This window comes from Artibeus jamaicensis, unplaced genomic scaffold (genome assembly GCF_021234435.1).
Source record: "Artibeus jamaicensis isolate MK-2021 breed Jamaican fruit bat unplaced genomic scaffold, CSHL_Jam_final scaffold_3151, whole genome shotgun sequence".
NCBI classification, from domain to species: Eukaryota; Metazoa; Chordata; class Mammalia; order Chiroptera; family Phyllostomidae; genus Artibeus; species Artibeus jamaicensis.
Window position 1 is genome coordinate 6,115,513 of NW_026522037.1, and position 18,642 is coordinate 6,134,154.

Here is an 18,642-nt window from a genome sequence, read left to right on the forward strand (position 1 = left end):
TAAGGAGGTCTAAGAAAGCAGGGTGTGGCAGGCCGGCTGTCAGCTGCTGCCTTTCCGCCTTTGCCAAATTCTATAAGGCAAGGTGGGCCTGTCCTCTCCCTCTCTCTCCCAGGAAAGTAAACTACTGCTTACGTGTGATGAAAAGGGGCAGAGTAACTGGTGGGAACGGGGGGGAGGGGGTGATGTGGGTTTGTTGGGGTGGCCAGGATCGAGGGGAGAAAACTGGGTCATCTTGTGGGACCTCCACATGCTCGTGTCTGGGGGAAGTAAAGGCCCTGCATTCTTCAGGAAAAGACAAACTACGCAGGCCAAGAATGCTGATGGGAACCACCGATCGTACAGGACTGGGTACCCCATCAGCAGGAGGACTCATTATTTAGAACCACAACTCGCACCTTTACATTGAAGGTGCGGTCTGGCCATGTCTCTTGGGCTGTTCCAGACCCATCCGTGTTGAAGGCAGTGAACAGCGTTAAAGCAGTGAACAGTGTATGTCACCGTGACTGGGCCACAGTGCAAAGAGCAATACTTTTAAGGCAGGAGATGCTTATCTCGCTGTGTTCCAGGGCCTTGGTGGCACTCCCTGGGGGCCGTAGAAGACTACAGATGTAAGTGAACAAACGAAACAGACCGGCAGACACATAGAGATGCAGACGACAGTGTGGTGAGTACCAGAGAGAAAGGAAGTGGGGAGGGAATGCAGGGTAAAGAGGGTCAAGTACATGGTGACTCGGGAGCAAATACACAATTCAATACACAGATGATGTGTTATACAACTGTATACTTGAAATCTACCTATCAGAACTGTACACTTGAAATCTACCTAATTTTATTAACCAATGTCACCCAATGATTAAAAAAAAAGACTATGGAAGAGAAGGCTTGGCCAACTTGTCACTTACTGACTCCAATCACTTTTTTCAACAACACTTACTGAAACTGGAGGTCCTGCCCTCAAAAAGCTGAAAACCCAGAGGTGGCTCTCACTACTGCAAATGAAAGGGACAGGCCTGGGTTCGGTTCTGACATTCCTCTGCAGGTGACGCCCCCTGGCCATCCCCCTCCACCCCCTGCCTGGAAAACACCCTCTCCTTCCTTCCCAGCACCCGCCCCCCAACGAGAGGATGAGCAGCGAGAGGGACGTCTGTATTATCACACTGGTGGGCAGCTGGGAGATGCGGGCCGCGCCAGCCTGGCGGCCTCGGAAGCCAGTAACGGTCGGTACTATTGTTGCGGCACAAAAGGAAATGATACTTTCCTCAATGAAATAAAAGGAACTTTGAAAGTTTAGAGTCAAAAAGAAAATCTGCGCATGTCCCCCCTGACTCCTCCTGCCATGACTGGGGGCCGGGGGGAGGAGGTGCGGCGACAGGCCTGGGTCGGCCGGCCGGTGAGCTTACACGCTGGGATGCTGGGATGCGGGAAAAGACGCGCGAACTGAGGGGGAGCCTGGCCAGAGGCGATGATGGGGGGCAGGAGGCACAACGCCAGGAGCTGCCGTTCTTCCTCTTGCCCGCACCGTGCAGCAGAAGGGATGTACTAAGTGATAAGGGGAATGAACGGGAAGTAAGCACAGAGGACGCCCAATACAGGTAATCAGCTTATTAATAACGTTTTCCTTATTATTAGCATCTGTTAACTGCGTGGGTTCTTTTTTGCGTGTTTGTTTTTTGGTTAGCGTCTAGCACTTAGCAGTAGACAACTCTCCAGATCTAGATTCAGAGAGGGAAGTCTATATAAAGATGCAAACTCTCTTACTTTCAAGTCTATTTCTTAAAAAACCTTTTTTCTTTCGAACCCTCTCTCTTCCAAGGACACCTACGGAAGAGCAGCTGCCGCCAGGGACCCGGGCAGTGGGAGGACACTAAACCGACGACAAACGTCACTCACACACTGGCAGCGACGAACCGGCGCGCAGCCGACCTGGGCTTCGAGTCCCGTGTCTTTCTTACTGCGGGTGTCTGAGCAGATTATTATGGTCTGTCAGCCAGTCTCCTCGTCTACAGAAAGCACAGTCACAGTTCCTGTAACTCAGAAGACTCTCAGGTGGAGTGAAGGAGGCAGCATTGGTGAGGAGCTCGCCACAGAACCGGCCCAGTGCTCCGTAGGAGTAAACCGCAACGACAGCCACACTGGGGGCCACTGCCTTCTCGTCTGATAGCCCGCAGGGTCACGTCTGGGGAGCTGTGGCCTGGGAAAGAGGCGGAGGGGAAGCTGGGTGTGTACACTGTGCAATAAAGTGACCTCCTTCTAACACGTAATTCAAAGGAGGGCCAATGCTTTACCTCCGACCACCTTCGCTCTGTCCCTTTAGTGGCGAGATGGCTCCAGGGGTCACGGCGGGGTTCTCTGGCTCCCCACCCCTGTTCTACCAGTTCTCCGCACCCTTAAACGAACGCTTAGGGGAGAAAGGCCCAGTGATGAGACATTGTAACAGAGCCCCGTTCCAGGAGAACTAACAGCATGGACAATCCATTACACCGATTTACCTTTTCTTTTTCCCTTTTAATCTCTAAAATCTTAAAGTGAGCGTGATATTTAGCTGACAGCTATATGGGTTGAATGTCTCCATACATCACTGGAACAGCTATGGGGTGAGAACCGCAGGTGCTGCTACTCCTTGGTTCAGGCCACTGTCTGCAAACCTGCCAAGGCCTGGGCAGAAACAGCCTGGGTGAGAACAGGGAATGTGAAGGCTGGAGAGGGGTCCGCTTCCCTTCCAGATCGGAAAGGGTGGGAGCGAGGCGTGTGCACGAGGCTGTGGGCGACCGAGTGCAGGAGACGTGAGTCAGTATAGCCAGTCTGCAAGGCAGCGCAGGGGTATTTATTAAAAAGATCAAAATGCATAAATCCGCTTTCGGGAATGTGTTCTAATGCCCAGCGTCAACACCACGCCCACCACCTCCTGGCACCTACACTCACACGCTGTCTCCCGTAGAGGCCGACCCCTGCGTCCGTCCCACTAACTCCCACCTCCCTTATGTGCTTAACCAAGTGTGATTTCCCCGCCTTCCTATGCAATCTTTTTTTTTTTTTTTTGCTGTTAGATCATCTTACTGGTATACAAGTTATGCTACTGTCTCTTCCATAAAAAAACACGAAACCTTACCCTGTCCCTACGTCCTTGCTAGGTGGGTAATATTTCCCCTCGTACTAAAACTTCTCTGGAAGATGGCCTATATCTGCTCTCATGATCTCCTCTCTGACCCTCTTCCACGCCCACTTCCACGCCCACTCCACCGAAGTGCTCTTTTCCAGGTTCCCAAGGATCTCCCTGTCACTCAATGGAATGGTCCACTCTTGGTCCTCCTCTGACCTGATCCACTGGTGGCTTTGGACATAGCTGAGTACCTCGCTCCCTCATCTTACAAGACACGCACTCTGCCGACTTTCTCTTCAGTGTTTGCTCCTTCCCATGGTCCTTCGCTGGTGTCATCTCTTCTCCCTTCTTCCTGATGCTGCAGCGCCCGGCGATCAAACCCAGGTCTTTATAATTTACATTCCTCCCCACCCCCCACTGCCTCGTCCCCCCAGCTGTGTAGGTCAAAATCCTCTATGTTATTCCTCTCACACCCTGTAGCCAATCCACCAAAAACTCTGATTTGCTTTCCCTTCAAAATACATTCAGAATCCAGCCGCTTCTCACCAACCCCTCTGCTATCCTCTTGGCCAAAGCCACACGAAGCCAACCACTCCTCTGCTCAAAACATCCTGAAGTCGCTCTGTTCCCTTGGAGTTAGGGTCGAACTCCTGATAACGGTCTACAGGACGCGACATTAACGGCGTTGCTCTCCCTGGTTCTCTCCCTTCATTGCGCTCCAGCTACTGAGCTCCTTGCTGCTCTTCCGAATGCCAGACACGCCTCTGCCTCAGGACCCCAAAACGTGGTGTTCCCTCAGCCCGGAATGCCCTTCCCCAAGACATCCCTACACAAGAACCCCCTCACTTACTGCCAGCCTTTGGTCAAGTGCCATCTCAAGGAGGTCTACCTTGATTGCTGCGTAGGCCACATGTTTCTGGACTCCTGGCACTTCAGATGCCCCTTATCCTCATTTCCTGCCTCCCTCCCTTCCAAAAAATGTTTTATTGATTTTGCTATTACAGCTGTCTCCATTTTTTCCCCTTTGCACCCCTCTGCCTGGTATCCTCTTCTGTCTAGCAATTCCCCTGCCTCCTCACTTAGTTCGTGTTCATGGGTTGTGCATACAAGTTGTTTGGCTTCACATTTCTATACTGTTCTTAACACCCCCGTCTATTTCGTACCTACCAATTATGCTTCTTAATCCCTGCACTTGCCCCCAATTCTCCCCCTTCTCCCCACCCCAGCGGATACCCTTCCAAATGATCTCCAAATATCTATGATTCTGTTCCTTTTCTGGCTGTTTTTTAGACTCAGTTGTTGATAGTTGTAATTTTTTTTTGCCATTTTAATGTTCATAGTTTTGATCTTTTTCTTAAATAAGTCCCTGCAACACTTCATGTAATAATGGCTTGGTGATGATGAACTCCTTTACCTTGTCTGGGAAGAACTTTATCTGCCCTTCCATTCTAAATGACAGCTTTGCTGGACAGAGTAATCTAGGTTGTAAGTCCTTGCTTTTCATCAGTTTGAATACTTCTCTCCAGCCCCTTCTTGCCTGCAAAGTTTCTTTTGATAATCAGCTGATAGTCTTATGAGAACTCATTTGTAGGTAATTTTCTGCTTCTCTCTTGCTGCTTTTAAGATTCTCTATCTTTAACCTTTGGCATTTTAATTATGATGTGTCTTGCTATGTCCCTCTTTGGGTCCATCTTGTTTGGGACTCTCTGTGCTTCCTGGACTTGTATGTCTATTTCCTTTGCCAAATTAGGGAGTTTTCTTTCACTATTTTTTCAAGTAAGTTTTCAATTTCTTGCTCTTCCTCTTCTCCTTCTGGCATCCCTATGATTCAGATGTGGATACCTTTAAAGTTGTCCCAGAAGTTCCTAAGCCCATCCTCATTTTTTAAAATTCTTTTTTCTTTCTGCTGTTCTTATTCAATGCTTTTTACTTCCTTGTGTTCTAAACGGTTGATTTGATTCTTGGCTTCCCCCTCTCCGCTGTTGGTTCCCTGTAGATTTTTCTTTATTTCACTTAGTGTAACCTTCATTTCTTCCTTTATGCTGTTCCTGTGCTCAGTGAGTTCTCTGAGCATCCTGGTCACCATTGTTTTGAACTCTGCATCTGATAGGTGGGTTATCTCTGTTCCATTCCTTTTCGGCCATGTTCTTTTTGTCTCCACAATTTGGCAGCCTCCCTGTGTTTGGTTCTCTGTATTAGCGTGGCTTTTTGTCAAAAAGGCAGCTGAAAATTGTGTGTGGTGGAGCCTTAGGTCTTTGCCAGAGCAGGGCAACCTGCTTCGCCTCTGTGTGGCTGCGGGTGGGGGCAGGGCTCCGAGAGGGGACAGTGCTGCTGCCTAACTTCTAGAGGTTTGCGCAGCACTGGCCCCATTTCCAGTCACTGCATCCGCTTCTGGTGTGTGACTGGCACCCTTCCAGCCGTTGTCCTTGTGGCGAACCCCACAGTGGGTGGGTTGTGTATGTTCTAAGTCGTGCAGGCTCTTTAAGCAGAGTCTCCTGAAAACCTATCAGCTTCCTCCACCACCTCAGTCTGCACTGGTTTTCTACAGCCAGAAGCTATGGTTATTTATCTTCCTGGTGCTGGAACCCTGGGCTGGGCCATCTGGCCTGGGGCTGAGATGGCTCACTCCCAAGGGGTCCCTCCCGATTTTTACCTAACATATATGAGTGTGGAATCGTCCCTTCTGTTTTCACTGCCACCTCTCTGTGCCACACTGCTCCTCCCATCTTCTCGACTCCACCCTTCCCACCCATCTGGAGGAATGTGGCTTCTTTAAATCCTCGCTGTTGGCCTTCCACACGGCTCGATTTTCTGACAGTTCCGGGCGTTAGCTGTTTTGAGATCTAGTTGTAATTCTCTCTGTGGTTGCAGGAGGAGGTGAAGCGTGTCTACCTCCATCTTGACCGGCAGTCTCCTTCCTTCCTTTTTTATGGTACTTATCACCTTGTAACATACTAAGTCATTCATTTTTCAGTTTCGTTCGGTGCTGTATCTGAAGAGTCTGGAAAGCACCCGCTGCTCTCAATATTCATTTATTGAGTGGATGGAGCTCAAAAAACTGAATGTACAGGTTGCCTAGTGAAACATGGTGTATGATTAGTGAGAAACTATCATACACACATCATGCACACAGCATGAACACATACATGTTTATTACATGTACGAAAAAGTGGACAACTGCAGCTGTTTAACAGTCTGTGGGAGAGCCACACACAGGAAAATGGAAGGATGGTCACAATATGAGTAAAAACCAGCAAACAATATGATTAGCAAGTATAGTATGATTCCACTTTTGGAAAGAGAGATACACATATATGTAAGAGCGCACACCAAACCGTTAGTAATGTCTGTCTCTGAGAGATGAGATGATGAAGGATTCTCACTTTCTATTTTCTACAGCAACTGTGAAATCCCTGCAGTTTACTAATAGACCACACTGATGTTTTTGAGTGATGTGATTTTGTGAAAGTTACCGTCTGCCTGAAACGCCCTTCTCCAACTTCTGGGTCGCATTTTCACTCCTTTAAGAAACACCACCTCCTCTGGGGTCTCAGCGGAGACTTACAAACCTGTCCTGGGCCGCTACAGCCCGTGCACGCTTCGGCAGCTGCGAGTGAACGCAACACATCACAATTCGTCATTTACTTCTCCGAGTGCCCCGCTGGGCTCGAGTGTCTTGCGGAAAGTCTTTTTCTGTGTCTTCTTTTCCTAGGCCTTGTGACTCTCAGTATTGGACACATAGTAGATGCTCAATAAATGTTAGCGGTACAGGTGAAAGAATCTACCGAACCCTGAGAAGTCACCTTCACTTATTAAACTGCTCACCTAGCTTTTTTTTGCCGGCCTACAGAATGGGCCCGGTTCAACACGTGTGGTGGCAGAGGAGACACGGACCAGCGGCCTCCCGGAGTCCCCATGGTTATTTTCCCACAGGCCCTCCTTTGGTAAGCCCCCCGATCTTGCCGTTGGGATCCTCAGGTGTTAATCATCTCACTGTCTCACAAGACTTTCGTGAGCTTTACTCTACTACTTGGCCATTCTGTGTCCCCAACCAAGGCTTTGATAAGATCTCAGGCCACATCTGCGGTTCCTGACAATGCTTTCCAGAGCTATTTTTTCTGATGACGTTTTATTAGGCCTCAAGTTATTTCAAGATCAAGGCACTCCTCAGTTATCTTCCAGTAATCATTCATACAATCAGCATACAATCGTAAACCTTCGTTCTTACCACACTTCCACTAGTACATCTCGGTAATTTTCAAGTTCTTTTCTAAACACGTTTTTAAGACAGGAGACCCCCTGGACAGACAAATCCAGAGCAACTGCACAGCTGGGCGGGGCTGGTCCAGGGGCCGTAGGGTCCCCCCGCCCTCCCCCTTCTGCAGGCACTTTCTGCAAAACCTAGTTAGGGACACCACTGGTCTGTTATCTAGGTCACAATAAATAACGGTGGCCTGTACTTTACAAATTCAATTTATGCGTATTATTAAGTCATGCCTTAAACGCATCTGGGGCACGGGCTGCCGAAAAGAACTGTGATCTAGATTCTTTTGTAGAATGAGTAATCACAGCCGGTTCTATTCCTTTTTAAAGTTCAGAGTTTTGCACACCGAACTTTCTGAAATCTGCGGCCTGAGGAAGGAACGAAAGCAGGTCCGTGGGGGCCGGGCTCAGGAAAGCAATCGCTGCCTCCCCCTCTGCCCTCTCTTCAGCCAACAGATGTCACTAAAGATACCGCTACCCGGAGGCAAAGGGGAGAAGGGATTAGACAAATGGAAACTGAGCATAAAAAACATCCAGTTCTTACAACTGAGAAGTAGGTTTCCAAAGTAATAACATTTATTACACTGCATGCAACATTTTAACCAAAAATTTAAGGAAGAAATTTCTGTTATTAAGTTGGTTAGGCTGAATGGATCACGGCACTAAGTTTTGAACTACACGTCCTTGAAGCAATTTAAAACTCATTAGAAATAATAGGCTTGGGCTAGTAGAAAATGCGGTAAAATTTAATCCTCATCCAAATGTTACCTGGGCTGTACGAACAGGAAATTGTTCTGTGCTACTGTGGCTGACCTCACGGCTGACCCTGAGCTGTAACAGCGAGAGCAGCTGAGAGCCGAGGCAAAATTAAAAACTTACATCAAAGTATATCATGACAGAATGTAGATAAATAAAACAGCATATCGAAAGCATTATTTTTCTGCCAGTCTCATTGAGCAGGGAGGTGGAGGTAGTCCACAAAACATACAGCCAATCAGGAGCATTTGGAAATGAGTCCTCCCCCTCGGTGCTCCCCCCACTCCTGACTACCCGCGTGCTGCTCCGGAGAGGCGAGCAGAGAGAAGGCCCACGGGCACGGGGACAGAAGGGGTCTCAGTGTTGCGGCCTTGTGCCCCCACGGGCCTCCCCTTCCTTCACCTGGGCTCACCAAAGAAATACACGACGCCGGCCCTCCTGTGTCCTGCCAGGCCCTCTTCCCCTCGCCTTGCAGACTCCTGCAGGGCCACCACACAATCCCGCTCCAGGGCGCACGGCAGAATCTCCAGAGGTAAAAAGCAGGGTAACCAAAGATTCCAGTAGGTAGAGACAGACAAAAGCAGCTCGGCTGATGGGGGCCAGCAGGGGGATCAGTGAAGGATGAGAAACATTCTTCTATTACCCTTTACTCCCACCAGTGTCAGAGTCACTGGTGACAAAGTTGAAGGACATTTTCCCATTGAGCCCTGATTTCCCTTAAGTTTTAGGATGGAAATCACCACACTTAAAAGAAAAGTCCTTCGTCAGAAACTCCCAAGGCACAGTCTTTCTCTGGCCACTCCCCAGTGGCCATGAGAGATACGAAGACTACGGCCCGAAGCCAGACAGACTGTGAAGGGGACTCCGGTTCGGCCGACGCCGGCTACGCGGGGTTTGGTCAGTGTCTTCCTAACTCTGTGAGCTTTGGTTTCTCCCTCAATAACCACGGCAGCTCATTGGTCTAAGGGCTTTTCACGCACAATCTAACTGAATCTTCATAACCGCCAAATGAAGCAGGTATTATTTCCTCTGTTTAACAAGAATCTGAAGGCAAGTGGCCAAGCACCTCGGCCAAGTTCCAATGGCTAGTGAGTGGCAGCACTTACCGACCTTGAGAATCCAATGAGCTAACGTTTGACACATGGCCCGGGACAGGAGTGGGCGCGTAAGAGCTGGCTAAAAAATGGAGGTTACCATTGTTAGCACTACAAACGGGAGCAGAGTGTTGGCCTAATCTCCTGCTCTCTCGTGTGGGTAAAGAAACACCTTCCCGACTTTTCTTCTCAAGGATGCTTGGAGGGTTTTTCTCCTATCCATTCCGCCTCCTTTCTCAGCTCCCGTACCGTCCTCTGTTTCTGTCTGTCCCCCATGTGCCCCCTCCAAGTGACCCTTACACCTCCCTCAGCTTTGCCTTTGTCTGTGGCAGACAACCGAACAGGGGCTGGGTAGCTTCTGGAGCCCATGGACGTGGGCTTGTTCTGAGATCACCTGGCTGTCATTTGCTGGCCATACGTGCTTCTGTCCTGCAGATTCAGAAGTACCACCGGAGGAGGAACCACCCCGTGTTTTACCTGCCCCCCTGCCCTGACGAATGAGCCTCAAAGAGAAGGCTCTACCTGGTGAAAGAAACTAGACCCAGAAGGAGGGAGGTGAAAGACACGGTCGTGAGTGGCAATGGGAATCTAACGTTCACGCAGTTACAGCTCTCCTGCCCAGGAAGACATTCGAAAAAGGAAATCCATACCCACACACTGTTTCGTAACGAAAAATGTTATTTCCTTTTAAAAAGTGAGGAAATGAAAACTCAGCCCTTGCACAGGTAGAAGGGAGCCGAGCAGTGAGGTCCAAGCACGAGGTGTCCCTGAACAAAACTGCGATGACGTCCGCACACCCTGTCCAGAGAGCCAGCTCTGTGCGTGCCAGAGAGCACCAGAGGGAGGCACCGCAGTGAGCGGTTCAGCCAGGGCGGCTCCACTGACCACCTCACACGCGACCTGGACAGGCAGGTCAGGAGCTACTGTTCACTACCATCGGCTCTCTCTGTACTGCGCCTGCAGTTCAGTCAACCACAGACCTCAAATCACTGGGAAAAACAGCATCAGGAAACTCCACAAAGCAGAGCTTGAACTTGCCATGCACCGGGCACCACGCTAGGTCCATGCAAACGAAACGGTGCGGAGGCAGACCCCGCCGCCGCCTACATGCAGGTCCTGCGCCACGTTCTATACGGGCCCGGACAGTCAGGGACACTGGTATCTGCGGGGGACCCTGGAGCCAGTGCCCCACAGACTCGGAAGGACAACCGGAGCCCTAATTTTAGAGCACAGGAGAGAACCAGGCCCCAAAAGGCGCGGTGTCTTCGGTGAAGCTCACGGAGGCCATCAGGGCTGGCACTCAGACCTTCTAGTCGCCAACACTATGCTTTTTCTAAGGTCCCAGGCTTTTGGAGAGAGGCCCAGACGTTTATCGTTGTACCACAGGACGCTGACAGACGAGGGACGCGGGGCTCACCGCACTGAGAGTATTTCTGAAGGGGTCTCTTTTAGCCGCTAGGAGGCAAAGCGCTCCTGTCCGAATGACCCGATGTGCCCAGTTCAAGAGACGCGAGAGCCGCAGCAAAGCGGCTGCTGGCGGAGACGAGAATGAGGGAGGGCAAGTTCACGGACTTTAATCAGGTGATGTCTGCAGTCTCTACACTCGCAACCGCCAACTCTAGAATCAACCGCACAACGAAAGCTGGGCCTCTACACGGAAGCCTCTAATGCACGCACATCAGAACCCCGGAATACATTCGTTTTTTAAAAAAATACTCAATTACAGTCGTCCCCAGTGCACGCCCCCACCCCACCTGCTGGCTTTGTCCAGGGGTCCTTTACACATGCTCCTTGACGACCCTTCCCCTTCTTTCCCCCATTATCCCTGCCCCCCCTCTGCTCACTGTCAGTTTGTGCTTTATTTCACTGTCTCTGCTTATAGTTTGCTTGCTTGTTTGTTTTGTTGATTAGGTTCCACCTACATTCTGAATTAATGTAAAAAATGTAAAACAACTGTTTTTCTGCCTTTAAAATCATGGGGTTTTAGAAAAAGTAACATGCTTTTTTTGATGGTGGTTCTCTGTCAGACAGACAGACAGACAGACACACACACACACAATAAAAAAGCTTTACAAACTTTTGTAAAATCTGTTTCTAGGCACCCGAAAAGATCTATGAAAATCGCAGGCAATTTTGAGACCGAACGTACTTGGACTTGGCGACTGCTGTGGGAAAGTAAGAAAGGACAGGCAACGAGACGAGAACAGAGTCAGAGAGGGCACAGGAAGTGCCCTCCCTGCACGTCCCCGCTCGGGCTCGGCGTTCGGTCGGTGTGCGGCCAGCAGAGCGCAGGGGACCCCCATCCACCCTGTCCCCACGCCCTGGCTCCAGAAAAGTCTTAGCTGTGAGAACTGCATTGACCACGCTGTCAGAATAGGTAAGTATTAAGGTTTATGGTAGTTCTAAGGCCCACTTCGAGCTATTAACCCAATTTTTTTTACTGTAATTGAGGAGGACAGTCTGTGGAACTCTGACTCTGGGGGCTGTAATGCCCCAAAGTCCCTATGACACAGTATTCACAGCTCGTTACCAGGATATTTTTCCAAAATTTTGTGCTGGTGACATACTGGTCTGGGCATTCCTTCACCTGAGACAGCAAAGTGCCGGACAGAACTTTTAGCAGTTTTGAATATGCTGTAACTTTTCCATATTCTACCCAGTGTGTTCCCTGTGCCTACTGACACTGCAATTTTATCCAAAAGAAATTCATCAAGTTGGTCAGGAACGATTTGCAGTCAGGGGCGGGCTGCTCATGTCTCCCGATGCCGACGCGACAGCCACCTGGCTCTTTGCAGTCCAGTTACCCACTTCACAAATGCATACAGATATGCAGTTCAAAATAACAAAGTAACCAACATCTTCCTTCCCTCCAAAGAGATAAAGTTATATTGCGGAGACAAATATGGAAAAAGATACTCACCATAAGTGCAAATCATTTTACTAGCTTCTCTGAAGAGAAGAATTCCATTAGGAGATGATACATCAAAATTCAAACGCTGGGATCTAAGAAATATAGCAAAAAATTAGACTGCCTGTGCAGAAACAGAAGCCAAATATAGGTTTCAAATGCCTCGCACTTCCATTTACTAGAAGTAGCGGTAGTAGTACAATTAGCCTTTTTAAAAGTGCTATTCCATTAACATACGCTAACTTTCTCGCTACAAAGATACTAGGACAAGTAAGAAAAGTTATTTTTATTTATTTCCTGATTCAAAGAATTCAATTTTTTCTGTAGAAACAATATCCTGACATCCTATATCACAAACACCCTTCTCCTTCCATGCCAAGTGGTTGATAGGTAATCCTACAAAACCCAGGTGTGTATGTGCAAGTTTATGCAGACACTTGGACAGAGATTTACAGAGAGACCTCCTGTTGTCCTCACTGCACAGTCTGGAAACAGATTCTAAAGAGACAGGAAGCCTAGGTCCCTTTAATACTGCACATTTGCTTAACGATTCACCTGGCACTTGGAGCGTATTTCAAACCTGGTGAGTTACACAGCCTGTCATTCCCACTGCACACGGCTCAAGGGAAGGAAAGCGAAACCCAGTTCCGAGTGAGGACAAGCCTGCTGCCTGGCTCCTGACAGGGGAGGGCAGTGGGAACGGGGCGGAGGACGCGCCATCCTGATACAATACTGGCTTTTTTAACCTCCCTTTGGCTTTAGTTGGTTCTAACATGCCTTCCTGCTGAGCTTTCATGAAATGATATATTTCTAGAAGAATTAGCAAACACATGAAATCAGGCCAAAGAAACACCAAAAAGCAAAGACACTTGCTAAAGCGCTGTTAGCTGGGAATAGAATGAAGTATTGCTTTTCCAGGCTTTCTCAAAATGCTTTGGAATCAAGTTCAGTTATAACTTAGCAGAAATATTATTGTAAACTTCTGATTGTTGGTATGTAATTCCTGATTAAAAATGCACAGACACAATTCACATTAGAGTCTAGAGAAACAGAGACAAGGAAACACATTTTCTGATATCAATAGGTAGCTGTTAAAACAACTGTGCTAGATAAATTACCAGCCTGTGCTCACATAAAATACTTCACAATGTATTATACAATGTTCTCCCTTTAGCACTAAATATCACAGCAGTAATATCTAGTATCAATTATCTGGCTGAAAACATTATAACTGAATAAAAACTAAATTCCTGATATAACAGGCATAGCTGTGTTTCCCTTAGTATTTAAGTAACCTATGAAATCGGCTAAGAAAAAACTAATAGCTGTCAAAAGAATAACGCTCACAGTTATTTATGTGCTAGGTGCTTCCCCACCTCTTGCCTTAAAAATTTCAAACTCGCTGGTGGAAAAACGCAGCAGCAGAGAGAACACTGGAGCTGCCCCCGAACTCCTGCCCGAGCCCCCCCCCCCCCCAGCCGTGGTTCACAGAGGAACTGATGACGGGCTAAGTGACGGGTCATTTGGTGCTGAGCCTCACGCACAGTGACATTCTTTTAAAGAGGTAAACCAATTAGCTTATTGCAGGTTTTCTCTTTTGGCTATATCTTTGTTAATATTTATGTACAGAGTTATTGAATCTCCGCTGGTCCATGCAGATTAGAAGGTCAACCGGGCAATTCCTGGGAAGCTTTGCAGTTGCTATGAAATAAAAACTCCGAGTGCATAAATCATCCACCTACCATGCACCCTGGCGCAGAGGAAGAGAGATTAGCTGGAAGTCAAAGCAGGGATACTCCCAGGGCTCCCGAGACAAACTGGCCCCGACCTGCTCTGGGCCGCTGCTCCCTCATCCATAAAATGAAGCATCTGCACTCTGACGCCTCTAGACTCCTTTCCTGCTTTCAAGTTCTACAGAGTTGCCAGCAAGCAGCGGAACAGTTGAACTAGCTGCCCTTCCTCCACGTCGTGCCTTTGATTATTTTAAGGGAGGGTGGCTGTAGTTTTCTGTGTTTTCCAGCTCCCACATACGCCGAAGTACACTGTGTTCTTTCTGGGAGGACACTTAGTCCTCCCAGAAGGACTAAGCCTACGTCTCTGATTCTACTGCTATCCCTAATCGCCCTGTTTTGGCCCCTGGGGTCGCGCTAAGCCTTGATGATACACACACACATAAAGCAGGGAATGCATTCTGATCTCTGCAGACTGCAGCTAAACAGACCATTTTCCCTCCCCATCTCACCTCTTACCTGTTCTGCATCAGTTCTGCCATGAGCTTTAAGATGGGCGTGGTACACGCCGGCTCTCCATACCACCGCTCCACCGCCCTCTGCAGGAGGGGAAGATATGTAGGGTACCTTTTATGAAGCCTGTTAAAGAATTTAAGGGTCACGAGAAGTATTGTTCTTGAAAGTGTTGCTTAAGAAGAAAAGAAAGGAATCCACATTCGTTCTGTGTTTCGTACGCAATGGCAATCTTATAAATCACTCTCCACAACCTGGCCGGCTATACGTTTTTGAGACTGCAAATGATTTGCTCTTATTTGTAACATATCCCACACAGGACCTTGCTTTATTCTTGGCAAGCTCTATAAATAAAATATATAGAGTATCATGTAAGTAACACATTTCAAGAATTATGCTTAATATTGCAGAAAAATAAAATTTTTAAATGAGGATAAAAACGTATTTTAATTGTTATTCTTACCAGGCTTTCTTGGGTATCAAACTACTTAAGGAATAATGTCGCTCATTCTGAAATTTGAAAAATACATAAAAGTAGAGGGAAATAGTACAACCAACCACATGTACCCACCTCCCAGCTTAGAAATTACACGCGTTCTTTTCAAGTTGCTGACTTGTTCTGCTTGGACCACCGTAACTCTGAAGAACATTGGGGATGTTAACCTGAAGAACACCTTTGGGTAACTTTTAAGCTGCTCAGTGTGGCTACCAGGTGGTCCCATGCACACACACCAGGGAGAAACATAATACCAGGAGTGTGCGCCTCCGTGAGTCAACAGCCCAGACCATCAGAACCCAGAACAGTGACTCGGCTCCACTGGCCGCGTAGCCCACAACCAGCCCCCTCCTTGCCACGTGGGCACAGAAAGGTAAAGGTAAGTCCTAAAACCCCAGCAGAGAAAACTCTCACTGTGCGGCCACCTTCACTTCCTGGCTCTTTTCCTAAAACCCAAGTCTCTCTCTCTCTGACGCCTTCCAATGTACTGGCCTTTTTGTTGCAGATCAAGTGCTGAACCGAACCTTTTCATGGTGTTCTGTGGGATGTGGGCAGAGACCTCCCTGGGGAAAGAGGTCCCCATTCCCTTTCCTGCTCTCGGGATAAACGTGCAACTCCTTAGCAGAGCACAGAGGCCGTCTTCGTCCTCCCGGCCCACCGAGCTCCAGCCATTCTCAGTCCCCTGCAAACCCCGACTCTCGTCTCCCTTCCTCTGTGTGCCGCGTTCTCTGCCTGACCCACTGCTGTCTTCAACACCCAGCTCGTGTCACCTCCCCTGGGACAAGGAGACGCGCTCTCTTTTGTCAAAAGCCACCAACCTCTCCTCACCGATGCCCAGAGCACCCGGGCAGAGCACCTCTCCTGACGCACCGTATCAGGGTCGGTCGCTTGTGTCCTCTGCCTGCCCCTCAGAGAGTGAGTTTCTGAAGGGCCGAGTCGACCTGTGCTCCCGTACCATGTCCCTGCTATTTCCTATCTGTCCCCCGGATTTCAAGATAGATGTCAATTACCCTACGAGGCCTCCACGACCCCTGCCCCCTGGCCCCCGCACACAGACAGCACAGGGTGAGGTGTGTCACCCGTGTATGGCCGTGGTACTGCGTCCAGCACTGTGACAGTGCTTTATCTCTGTCCCAGGACATGCTTCTGGAGGGCAGGGCCTAGACGCTCCTTGTGTGCATGGGCCTGGCACAGAGGAGACTCCAGCAAAGATTTGTGGCTGGAAACTCGTCACCCCCGAAATGAGGCGTAGCACATTTGCGTAGAACTGCCTGTTGAATTCGTCTAAACCGTGTATTCTACTTTGAAGCTTCAGGGAATAACATGCAATGAAAACAAGCCCGCTACTAGCATTAAGAGTGGCGCACTCCTTACAAGTACAAAAGGCGGTATTTTTATCTCCCTAAGACATACCATGTTCCAGGCGGCATTTGCTTACAGTGAAACAATTTACCTAAGTATTTATTGAAGGCCTATTCCATGACTGTGCTCGCGGTTTTGGCCTCTCTGCAGACGCCAGTGAACCAAACCTGACAAAAATCCCTGCCCTTGCAGACTTTATATTCTAATAAGACAGAAAATAAACAAACTAGATACACAATACGTTAGAAAGTCGTACAAAGGACAATAAGGCAGAGATGGGAGACAAGAGGCGAGTGTGTACGTGAGTGTGAGATTTCAGTTGAGTAAGAATGGAAAAACTACAGTCAATGAACTTGATTACTAACTCTACGTTGGCTGTTGTCGCATAGTGGACTATTTTTTCCTATCAGCTAGAAAATTTGTTAGTTCTGATTGATGGTAGACACTGTGCCAGGGACTAGGCGGGGGGCCAGGAATCCAGAGATAAGCTAGCCACGGCCTTCATTCGTGGGGGATTTGTGCTCAAGCCTGGATGAGGGCACGCGGCAGGGATGCTCTGAGCAGCAAAATCCCAAGGCAGTGCCAAAGGAGCCAGGGTGAGAATACATTCCGCTGAGAGGCCTCAGGAGCACACGCTCGGTGACCACGAGTGAGAAGCCCCTGGAAGGCTTATCAGAAAATTGGAAAGACCGAGATGACAGGCTCTTAGGCCCCCGTGCTCGGCGCTCCGCGGGCACGAGGGCATCCTATTTTTCAGAGCACCGAGCAGTCACTAGGAGATACGGCCGGGGGACTTGCGGGAGCGCTCCCTTTCCTGCGGGAAGTGAGAGCGGTTCTCATACGCTCCTGACAGAGGTGACTGCCACGGAGAAAATGAGGGACAGCGGAGAGCAGAGCAGGGATCTGCCCAGCAGGGAGGTTAAAAGGCTTCAGAGAGAGAAAGGCAGACTGTGATTACAGGGCAAGGATCAGAACCCACTCTCGATTTTCCCCTGGGCTCGCGAGGACTGTGCATGCAGGGACAGGAGGGAGGCCGCGGTGGCCCTCGGGTAGGAGGGGCGCGAATCTAACTGCCTTCACCTAGATCTTCTCAGTGAATTCCCAAGGTCTGCGTCAGATGAGTGAACAACGAAAAGCACCACGGATATATTACTGTGCAAGATGCCAAACAAAGAAAAGTGAAGAGTATGTGAGATTTGCTTCTTGACAACACCCACCCGTCTACCCACCCACCCGTCTAGTAGTCATTAGTACTTTACGATGTGCCGACCCCCCCCAACACCCCTGCAAAAAGAAATGAGTAAAAGTGTAATTTTTTCCTTCTGGAGTTTCACGACAGAGAGCATCGCAATATACTAGAAGACAACAAAAGAGTTTCTGCTAAAACTGTCTGGGAGGTGGGGTGTGAGGATGTGGGCTCCGGAAGAGCCTGCCAGTTCCGAGCTTACCCCACAGGCCCCTGCCTGGGAATGCAACCCCCCCCCCCCCCGCTGCCGGGAGCCCGCCCCCTCCCGGCTGCCTGGCCAACGCTCGCTCTCTCGGTGCCAATCTCTTCCTCCCACACGTTCACGTGGTCCTTTCCGTGCATTTGTGCTGGAAGGCACCGACTGTTGATTAGTGACTTGTTATACCCACTACATTGTGAGCTTCTACAGAGCAATCGGTTGTGTTCATTCTTGTAAAAAGCGCTCCTTTTATTCATTCCTCGTGCCTGGCACCGAGCACTCAAAAATAAAAAAATTAAAAAAAAGCTTGCAGAACCAATTTTTCAGGCTTACTTCCTTCCCTGCTGCAGTCTGTCCAACACACTGATCATTACTTCGTTCTTAAAACTGAATTCTGGTTTTCTTAGGCAATCCAAACAGTCCACTGCTTTACACTGTCTGTGGAGTAAGGGTCTAAATTCCTCAGCCTGACACTCGAGGGGTCCAGACAGCCTGCATTTCCACCCAGGAAGGAAGTGGTACCTACAACGAGACATCGTCCCCAGCAGTCCCCTCCCTGAGACTGCGCGTGGGCCAAGGGAAACGACCCGACTCTGCGGTTCCGATGGTCCAATTCTACGTACTCAAGGAGATAAAAGCAAAAACAATCTCCACCTTTAAGGAGCCTTTCCTGATTCCCCAGCTAAATGCAATCACTCCATTTGCATCTTCAAGGCAAGTATCCCCTTTTATATCTTATTACAGTCATTTATGCAGGTATCTAACCAGGTCAATCTATCATAAGCCACAAGCTCATTTTGGGCAGGGTTTGATCCGAAGTGATCTACATCCCTCACAACACCTGACACAGCCCTCAGCAAATCTGCCGGAGAAGCGAACAAACGACTCCTTTGCCTCCCCGCTGACAGCGAACAGAACTAAAAGGACTGCAGTAGAGCGTTTACCTTAAGCCCGACCCTGTACTAGGCTCCTTCT

General features: G+C 48.9%; 1 protein-coding gene across 3 annotated transcripts in view; it reads right to left on the reverse strand.

The window, feature by feature from the left end:
* Window positions 1-18,642, reverse strand: part of RANBP17 (RAN binding protein 17) — a 236,875-nt gene that overhangs the window by 43,090 nt on the left and 175,143 nt on the right. For all 3 annotated transcript variants that reach the window (XM_037127901.2, XM_037127899.2, XM_053656934.1), the window contains 2 exons: window positions 14,371-14,478; window positions 12,134-12,216 (listed from right to left, as the gene is read on the reverse strand). In XM_037127901.2, coding sequence (XP_036983796.2) covers window positions 12,134-12,216; window positions 14,371-14,478 — 191 coding nt within the window. The remainder of the gene's footprint in view (window positions 1-12,133; window positions 12,217-14,370; window positions 14,479-18,642) is intronic.